The sequence below is a fragment of the Centruroides sculpturatus genome, unplaced genomic scaffold (genome assembly GCF_000671375.1).
Source record: "Centruroides sculpturatus isolate CEXI.00-Female unplaced genomic scaffold, Cexi_2.0 scaffold623, whole genome shotgun sequence".
Lineage (NCBI taxonomy): Eukaryota > Metazoa > Arthropoda > Arachnida > Scorpiones > Buthidae > Centruroides > Centruroides sculpturatus.
Window position 1 is genome coordinate 356,338 of NW_019384836.1, and position 10,851 is coordinate 367,188.

General features: G+C 28.1%; 1 protein-coding gene across 1 annotated transcript in view; it reads right to left on the bottom strand.

The window, feature by feature from the left end:
• LOC111630214 (DNA replication licensing factor MCM3-like) overlaps positions 1-10,851 on the bottom strand; it is a 49,355-nt gene that overhangs the window by 14,729 nt on the left and 23,775 nt on the right. Inside the window, exons 10-13 of the mRNA XM_023374283.1 lie at positions 7,173-7,381; positions 5,984-6,073; positions 5,449-5,533; positions 2,776-2,896 (exon numbers count right to left, since the gene is read on the bottom strand). Of these exons, the coding sequence (XP_023230051.1) occupies positions 2,776-2,896; positions 5,449-5,533; positions 5,984-6,073; positions 7,173-7,381 (505 nt within the window). The remainder of the gene's footprint in view (positions 1-2,775; positions 2,897-5,448; positions 5,534-5,983; positions 6,074-7,172; positions 7,382-10,851) is intronic.

Consider the following 10,851-nt stretch of genomic DNA (forward strand, 5'->3'; position numbering starts at 1 on the left):
CAGGAACAAAAGTCATTTTTCAGAAATAACAAAGTCTGTTAGTTTCTTTTGACATAACGATGAAAGTTGGCTAGAAAATGCTATGTTTTGCCACTGTCTCATAAACATGCAGTCTGTGAGTGAAGCACTGGGATGTCGTTCCAAGTAGTGTAAAGTGAGGTCAAGGGCCACTGCTACATCTGCGTGAGACAAAAGTTGGTCAGCAGTACCACCGGGCTCATCATCATTCTCTGCTTTACTGCTTGCTTCTGCATTATTTCTGTGACCAGAGGGTTGTCACCAGACCAGTGATACCTATGTCAGGACTGACACCACTGTATCCTTTACGGCAGATACATAAACCTTGTTGGCTGCTGTTCTGATTTTTGCGCGAGTGGTTGCGTATGTAGACACTAGGGGTCTGGATGGAGATGGCCTGAGAGACAATGCAGCCGAAAGAGGTGCACACTACAACTTAATTATATAGGAAAAATACCCATTTATTTTTGTAAATAATTTACATGTATACATAGGATAACAGAGAGTTCCATTATAGCTTTCAAATAGTGGCTGAAATTGGATAAAGCTATATAGCATAACATAATTGAGTACTGAAGTTAATAGGTTCCTAGCTGAGAGAGAGAGCTTACATTATTATGCACAATGTGAAATACCTTGATTGGTAGGTTGATGAAGGGGTGAAGAGGTTTCTGCTGGATTGGGTAATACTCCCAGATGGTGCAGTTTTTGGTCGAATGTCTGGTAAATAAAAACAGCTATGGTCCAGCAATGGCGATGGTTGAAGGGATTGATGGTGGAGCATGGCTGGAATACACTTTCACAAGGATATGGATAGGCAAACTCACTCATCAATTTCAATGTTTGTCTTTTTATTTGGGGGTCCTCTTCCTTGATTTTGATGCCCCTTTTAGGTAACGTTAAAGTTTTGACCAATAGATAAATTTCAGATGAAAGTTCCCGGTGACATATACATTTGGAAGATGTGTCACCTTTGGAAAGGAAGTAAATCTGGGAAAAGATGAGATCACATCCTTCCATTTTTTTTACTATGTTGGGAAAATTTTTCTTTATAGAATATGTGAATTTAAGCATTAATTAATTTGATACATTTTGTTGTGGTTAATTAAAATTTCCATCTCATCCGGTCTCTCACATTTCAATTATTCGGCTAATCCGAACAGGGCTCGGTCCCAATTAGTTCGGACTAGCAGGACTCTATTGTATTTGTTTTCAAATACAGCACTAGTTAAGCCAATTTCTTAGACATATATATTTTGAATTTTATTAACTTATGCTACAAAAGTTTTTGTTTTATAGATATCTGCTTTAAATTTGAACATTAAAATATTAAAAAAAAAAGCATAATTGTTACTTTGATGTCTAATTAATATTTTATTTTAAAATTTTATGCATCACAGCACTTTATCTCACTAAATTATTTAATAATTCTTTTGTTAAAAATTACATAAACTATTGTTTTATCTCAATTTTTCATTCATGAGTTTTAAGTACATTAGTTTATTTTTAAAGAGCAATTGAGTTCAAGTTTATTATTTTTTTTATCAGAAGTAGGCTATTATTTCAGGGTATTCCACTCAAAAGTACCCAATTTTAATTCATCCTTTCTTGATGTTGTCACTGGAACTGCTGGAATGCACAGAGATGTGATTTTTTCTCTCATGTAAAATCTTTGCTGAACTTTTATATCTTTAGCAATTAATTTTTTATAGCCAAATTAAATTGAGTACTTTTGAATGGAACACTGTATTAAAAAGAACTTCAAATTGGAATAAAGATTACCATATTTATTAGGGTATAAGACAATCTCACATATAGGAAGAGGTGTGACTTTAGAGATCAAAATAAAGAAAATTAGATTTATTAATACAATTATCATTTTATTTTGTTTAATCACAAAATATTATCAAACACACATATTAAGGCAAACAACCATGTTTGCCTTAATACGTGATGAATGGAAAACAAAACCAAAACATTATAGTGCACATGACCAGAAAAAGTTTATTTTTAATGATTCAGAATGTGCTAATATTCATTAAAAATAACAATTTAACTAATATAAAATAACTACACTTATAATCATTGCTAAGTGACCTATCTGTATTTCATTAATGTTTTATAAATAATGAGAAACTATTTTCTGTGAATGAATGAGATGCAATGAGTTTTTAATTGATGGATATAGAATTAAAGGGGCATGTGTCTTAATTTGTTTACAGTAGGTGACAACTTATGATAAATAGACTGTAGACCTATAATGACAGAATGAAGTATACACGGTTCACAGAAATTATTACAAAAATGCAAAGAATCCTTTGTTCATGCATATAGGACGACCTAGGTTTTTGAAGCAGTGAAAAATGAATAAAAACCTTGTCTTATATGTGAGTAAATACAGTAAATTAAATCTAAATTAATTAGTTCAGATTATCAATTAATTATAAATAATGGAAAATAAAAAAAAACTATAGATAAATGCATATATCTAAAAATTTTGTTTCTATGTTCTACACATATATTTATGTTAAAATGTGTAGTATTTATTAATTTTACAAATTTATCGTGTTTTTTAAAAATAATATTTTTACTGCTGGATAATTTAGCAGAAAAAATACACACATCTGATTCAGATTAAGTATAGTTTAGATTAACAAGAATATAGTGCATATACAGTTTAAATATTTTGAAAAATCCACATTCTATTAATTAAATGACAAAACTACTAATTAATTTTTTTTTTATAAAGAAACCTACGATTTTGATCTTGATCCATGAAGAAGTGCATCATATTTTTCGTATAAAGAAACAGTAGCTTTGTCTTCTTCATCAGGATTGCGAGTTGTTAAGAAGTCGGCAGTTGAATTTATGGGCAAAGCTAAAATAGTTTAAATATATCACTAACTGAAATTAATTCAAATCTATAAAAAAAAGTTAAGTATTAGTTCTTTTATTAGTTAATATGATTTAATATGACCTTATTAATATCATAATTATTTTTTAAAATTATTACATTTAAAAATATAAATACAATAAATGCTATATTGTGATTGTCCCACAAATTAAAATTCATAAAATTATGCATTAAAATTTTTAGACAAGACACAGTCGAACCTCAGTTTTTGAGCAATTCACTTTTCAAACAAATTAGTTCACAAACAAAATTTCAAGCTCATAATTGCACCAGTTGCCATATGATAACTTGGTTATTGAACAAGCTACTCAGCAACAGCCAGCCACAGATTAGAGAGACAGAGATGGTCAACTTCCTATACTTCCTATATTAAAGAAAGTTGACAGCCTGACCAATCAATGACAGGACTACCAATTCAGAAATTAGTGACACCAAAACAGTCTTGTATCTTTAGATATCACAACATGAATCATTGATAATGTTACTATTTAAATTAGATTTCAATGCACATGCAGGAAAGAATTACTTCTGTTTTTCAATACATGCCACAGTTGAATTTAAATCAAATTAATTAATAAAAACCATGTTAATAAACATTCATATAATATAAATAGAATCCAAGAATTTGTGTTTAAAGGTGCGTAAGACAAATTAAATAATAAATTTATTATATATATTACATTGCATTTATAGGCATTTTATGCATGAAATACAGCTAAAAATATTTTAAAATGTTTTATTTTGGGGTCAGGAATGAATCAATCCATTTTATATTGTTTCTTATGGGAAAATTTGTTTCAGTTTAGAACAACCTTTAGAAATAAATTATGTTCAAAAACCAAGATTTGACTGTATTTGTTTAAATACTACATATTTATTTAAGCTTTTAAATATATTATAATACTGTGATTACATACATTATAGGCATTTTATATTGAAAAATGTTAAAGTTTTTATATTTAAGATTGCTGCATAAAAGGATGCAGCACTTTGTTTGTATTTTTAAAATTGTATGTATTTTATAACATTGGTTATTATCACAATAATTAATATTACTAATTACTAATTAGTGTTTTATAATGTACTATCATCTATTATAATTTTTATTTTTCTAAAAATTATATTAACTGATCTCTCCCCTGTAACAAGACTTGCCTTTAGTACAACAATTATTATATAATTTTATTTTTCTCATTATATTGAACAACACATACCTCTCTCATTATATTGAATGTTCCATTCAATTATAAAGGGAATACATTTGTTATGATCTAGAACCATGTGGCCAAACTATGACTCATGAACTGCATGCAGCTCTTTTAAACCCTTATTGCAGCTCCCATCTGTTTATACAATTTATTTTTATAAACTTGATACTACTTACAGATATGTAATAGTTTCGTATGTAAGTTTTCTGGCTATTATATAGTGTGATATACACATAGATTGTAAATATAACTTGAACTTAATCACAAACAGACAGCTGAAACCTAAGAGTACATTTATAAAGTAACATTTACTATAGAACAGTGATAAATATAGTATTTTAGTAATATATGGTTCCTGTCACAAGTTTGGTCACTCCTGATCTGAAATTTTTGTCTCAAATGTTATTTCATATGGTAATTCAGTATTATGTTAAAGTAACAGATAAACTTTTGAGATAAAGTAAATTTTAAAATAACATTAATGTAAACTTTATTACAATAGCAATCTACATAATTATCAACAATGTTCTATAATACAGTCCTTCCTTTTCTTTTATGCTGATCTCTCTTCCCTTCTCAAAACATAAGAAAAGTATACAATAAGCTAAATATTTTTTTATATAAACCATAGAAATAAAAATCAAAATGTAATTACAAAATAATAAAAATTAATACCATACTAAACAGAATATTTTAAATTCATATCGATTCCAAATTAATTCAAAACTTTTAAAAATAATATCCTACTACACTAAAAACTGTTTCCTTTAATAATGTCAACATTTAATGTAGATTAAAAATAAGATAAATAGATGGATAAGGATATAAAAATACTAGTCTGAACTCTGACAGGTTAAGATTCAAGCCTTGAATCTTGACCTGTCAGAGCTGCATACTGATATTTTTATATAGAATCAGAATGGTTTGGCCTGGATATGTCAGATCCTATCCCTTGTCATGTGGTCATTTTTAGCTAAACTCACAATTAAGAAGAAAATAACTATTCTTAATGCCAACATGAAAATAATTTTAAAAAAAACAAAGAAATTGAGTTCTATTCAAGACATTTTTATGCATTCATTATTATATTCATAAATCTATCAGATTTAAATGTCTTTCTGTATTTTTAATACAAAATAACATGAAATTTAGCATAATAAATTTGAATTTTTAAATTAATTTTTATTTCATTTCATTAATTAATTATAACATCTAATCACAGTACAATAAAAATATTCATTTTGCTAAATTTTCAAAATACTTAAAGTTAAAAGTAACAAACAATAATATTCTCTTAAATGTACTTACGTTCACCATCCATTTCACCAGGAGCTCTGTATCTATGCATTCTTACAACATGATCAGCTATTTCACGATCCTTCTCTGGATCCATCTAACAAACAGAATTTTTTACTTTAAAAGTAATATTAATTAAATGTATTATTATTAAATACTTAATTTTATTTTATTTATTAAAAACCTTGTAAATTCAAAAACTATTTTTAATAACTTAATGTTTGTTCTTATTTCATTTCATAAACAGTAGCATATTTATAACTGTCATGAAATAGTCAACTCCATTTTCATTGTATGAAGCAAATGTGAATATAATAAAGCTTAAAAACTTTAAGGAGTCCATTTACAGGGTGTACATAAAGTAACTTGACCGATTAATGGTGATCTAGAGAGTGCAGAAAGCAAGAAATCCATTGAAACTTTTGTTGGATAAGTACAGGGTGACATGTTCTCACAATACTTGAAAATAGAAGTAGAACACATGTCACACATAATCACAACTCAAAAATTTCCAATACAGACATCGTGAATAAATATTTAAACTAACCTTGTCTAGAATAATGAAAAGCAGATCAAATCTTGATAAAAGTGAATCTTGAAGTCCAATATTTTCCATAGGTGTTTTGTATTGATCATACTACAAATAATAAAAGAATTTTAAATTAAATTCTTCTATATTTCAAATAAAACAGATGTAAGATAGGCCTAATATATAATATATAATATATAATTCCATAAATATGAGACATAAAATAATGATAATATAATATAATGTAATTTAATATTACATTGTTGAAATAACTTTCAACAATGTAATTTAATATTACCATAATATTTGTTTATTGTAAGTGCACTACTTGATCTAAAAAAACAAAAAAAAATAAATAAATAAAATAAAATCTAAGTTTATAATAAAAATATAGCAGGTCATGAGACATATTAGATAGATAATGTTAATAGTTAGAAGTAGAGAGGGATAAAAACACACAAATCATAGAAAATATAAAAGAGGAAGAAAGAATAGATTAAAACATAGAAGAAAATACTTAAAAAATTCACACCCGTCTTTACAGTTAAAAGTAACCAAAAATGTTCATTTTTAATCAGTGAATTGATGGAAAGTGAGAGGAAGGTATGAATTATAGCATATAGAAAGATTTTAGACAATTTAGAACCTCCTTTTATAGTCTTAGAAAATAATAAATCTTTTGAACAGTGCACAGAGATTACTTTATTATATGAAAATAAATAGAATTCTCCATCATAAACAAGAAAAAAATACAAACAGAATGGTTAAATATTAAAAACATTTTATATATATCCTATAGATTTGTTATTATAATATGTTTTATATTAACTGCAAAAAATAATTTGTATTTTTTCAATTTTAAGATCAGATGATATTTATCAATTAAAATCAATATATAACATCATCTGAATCAAATACAATAAACTCTTGATGTAGTGACCATCCAATATAGTAAAGAATTTTGTTGATTCTTTATATTCTTTATGTGTATAATGATTAATAAATGATTTAATCAGTTCTCCAGGAGTTCCCTATATTGAGAATCTATTGTATAAATTACTAAATTTTGATTAAGATTTTAGTAATAAAGAAAAAATAAGATCAAGAAAATTAAAAAATAATATGCAAAACTTTTTGTCTTATAGATACTGCTAAGTAAATTAATAATTTTAAAATATAACAAGTAAAATTCTTTTATATAATTTACCTTTCCATAAACAGGATTTGCAGCAGCAAGTACACTACATCGAGCATTTAATTTAGCATGTATACCAGCTTTAGCTATCGTAACTCGTCCTTGTTCCATAACTTCATGGATTGCAGTACGATCAATATCAGACATTTTATCAAATTCATCAATACATACAACTCCTCTATCAGCAAGAACCATAGCACCAGCTTCTAATCTACGATCACCTAAAAATATATTCAAGTACATTTTTATACCAATAAATAAATAAATAAAATAAAACAACAAACTTCTGTTTGCAAGACAAAGTACATTAGTTATATTTGTAAATTAATATAACTTATACATGCTCAAAAAATTTAAAGTAAATTCTCAAAATAAAATACAACATTATTTCTTCAACAAAATGAACAAAAATATTTTAAAAGCAGAGCAAAAATATTAATATAAAAAAATCAATCTTGGGTATCTGTGATAAGGAGTTTTTTCACTTTTGGAAGAGCTGACTTCTAGAAAAGTTATAAAATACTTTTCTAGAAGACAACCTGAAAGTAAAGGATTTATTTTATCTTCACTAGAATTAAACACAGCAATAAGTGTGATAAATTGATGTTCAGATAGTCTTATGAATAGATTCTTAAAATAATTTAAATCTGTAAGAAATATAAATTTAAATAAAACATCCAAAGAAATATAAATCTGATACACTTACAAGTCTAAAAAACTAAAATTTTAAGACTGTTGACAAAAAACTCTGCAAAGGAATCAGAGAATCACATCTAATATATCTGTTCTCAAGTTTTTGAATCATTTTATTGGTTAATATTATTGTTTTTTAAGAAAAATACTTCCTGCATTGTTGTAAATTATTCATATGACAACTAGTCTTTCTTAATTATAAAGTAATTTGCCTAGAAATCGGTGGTTAGACTGACATTGCTTGATAAATTTATACCCAATAAATTACTTGATAATCTGATCCATTTAGCTTTAATTAAAAATTGAGTTATGGATTGAATGACTAGTCTCTCTATTGGCAGATTATGACAATCTGTAAATGTAACTCCAAGGCAACTTACTAGTAAGCTATAGAATCTGAACTAATAAAAAAATGATACTGAGAAAAGTAATAATTTTATGATTTTGAAGAAAGCTGTAAAAACTATTAAAATGAGATAAGTTAATCATATCATATTATCCATACACAGGGGGTCATGAATATAATATGTAAGACTAAGAATGTAAGAATGTAATATGTAGTTCAAAATGTATATTAAAATTTTTCAGCAATAAAACACAGACAAAACTACTGGATTCATGTCATAATTAAAATTTTATCATCACTGAATTAAAATATGCCTTATATATCACATGAAACAGCTCATAAATTCATAGATCTCTATTTGCACGTTCCCTTGGTAGTTATCAACTGATTGCAACTAACAGATATTGCACTACTAGTTTATGATATCAAAGTTATGTATAATGAGAGATAATATATGGATCACAAGGAAAAACTTGGCAGGCCAAACCTGTCAGCTGACTATCACTGATTTAAAATAACAAGTGCTTGGTGATCATGTAAAATTCATGTAATCAGATATCATTTTTTCATGCTTACAGCAGTTTACTTTTTAGTGTTTTTAGTCTTAACTTTTAAGTAAATCATTGTTACACTAAAAAATGTAACTGAATTTGGTTTGTATTGTATATATACAGTCGAACTTAGTTATAACAAACACAGATGTAATAAGTTCATGGTTATAATGAGCAAAATGCCAAAACAATTTTAATTTACAGGTATTTCTATTAGTGTTGTAACAAATAGTATATTCGGCCTCAGGCCGAATACCGAATATTCGGCTAAGAGCGTGGCCGAATAGCTGAATATTCGACCAAACTATTCGGCTCGATTAACGCACGTACGAAAATTGGCGCGCAAACCACATTATGGCAAGGATCCTGCTCTCTATTGGCCCGCTGTCACTATGCTTCGCCAATCGCGTTAATTCTTGGCAGTTGTAGCGGACAGACAAGAGTGTCATGGAAGTATGTGATAAATGATGATATCAAATGTGGATAACAATGAAATGACCTACACGTGTAAATAACGGAAAAAGAACAGAGAAGGACCGCGAAGTGAAAATGTGAAAATAAATATGAAATTGAGTTGATAACATAATCGAACAAGTCGAGGCAGCTTATTGGCACGAAATTCGCGGCCGTCAATGCCAAACAATTGTTGTCATAGACTTCGGAAAGCTAAATGCTTGTAATGAAAGTCACTTAGCGTGCACGGGCGAAAGCCTGGGGCCGTTCGGGCTATCAAGCTGTCTCGAATCTGTGAAATCATAACTGTGACTTATATCGACGTCCTATCTGTCTCTTTTCTCCGTTATCACCAGGCTGAGTCACGTAATTGTAAAATGGGAACTCTACGACGGAAAAGTGACGAATCGAAAGTATCGTGAGCGCGTATTATGATGTATGCACAGGCATACATGGATTAGAGCGATAGAGGAAAGAGAAAGGGAAGAGCAAAGACGAGCGCTTAAAAAGAAGGATAGGCAGGGTCAGACCCTCAGATGTGCGAGGATTCTCCAACGATAGACGTGTACGTGTGCTGATCTTTGTAATTATAAATTGTGAATACATGTGACTAATATTATTTTCTTTTTTATTTTGTGCATGTTACAAGTTATAAATAAATATAAACAAACAACACTAACTCGATAACATTAAATCTAAATACCAAAATGATTAATTTACTGTGTTTTTGTTATTTATTACTCCTGTTTTTAGGTATTCAATATTCGGCCGAATAGTGATTAAATATTCGGTATTTGGCCGAATAGTGAAAAATAGGCTGAATAGGCTGAATACCGAATAGTAACCGAATATTCGTTACATCACTAATTTCTATACATTTTCTCATGGTTATAACAAGCATGCTTCACAGAAATACCAAGAAAATTTTTGGTAGCTATGCAAACATGTGAACATTCTTAATTGTTCAAGTAGTAGGAAATGCAGTACAGAATTCTTGGAATAGATAAAATTGAAAGGATTACTTAGTTTTATGACCTGCATTGATTACAGGCCTATTTATCACTTAACATTCTTTTTGGAGACTGTCCTCCTCTTTCTTGACTAGGTTCTGGCCGATTCTGCCAATTTACCTAATCATCACTATGATTGTAAAACTACTGTATGCTCTAGTTAGAAATGAACCCTTACATGAGAAGGATATCAGTGAAAAAAAGAAAATGTCTCTTGATTTACAAAATAGTAGAAATTATTCACAAGTCAGAACATGATACTAAAATTGTCAAAGCGTGTAGAAAGTTTCCTTCATCATCTTCAATAGTATCGACATTATTGAAAAATAAAGCAATCGTCAATTTTAAGATTTTGTAAATAAAAAGATTAACTAAAATTGAACATATTATTAATTAATATTATCTTAAATTATGCAAAACTAAATTGTTTAATAATTATTATATTGTAGCTTATATAACTATTAACAAAAATACAGTATAATGTAAATACATAAATATATATATGTTACAGTCAAAACCCGTTTTTAGTTAGAACGCGTTTTAACTAGTTGAAACTAGTTTATACTGAATGTCTTTGTTAAGACCCGTTTTGTCTAGTTAAAACTAGTTTTAACTCAATGTCTTTGTTAAAACCCGTT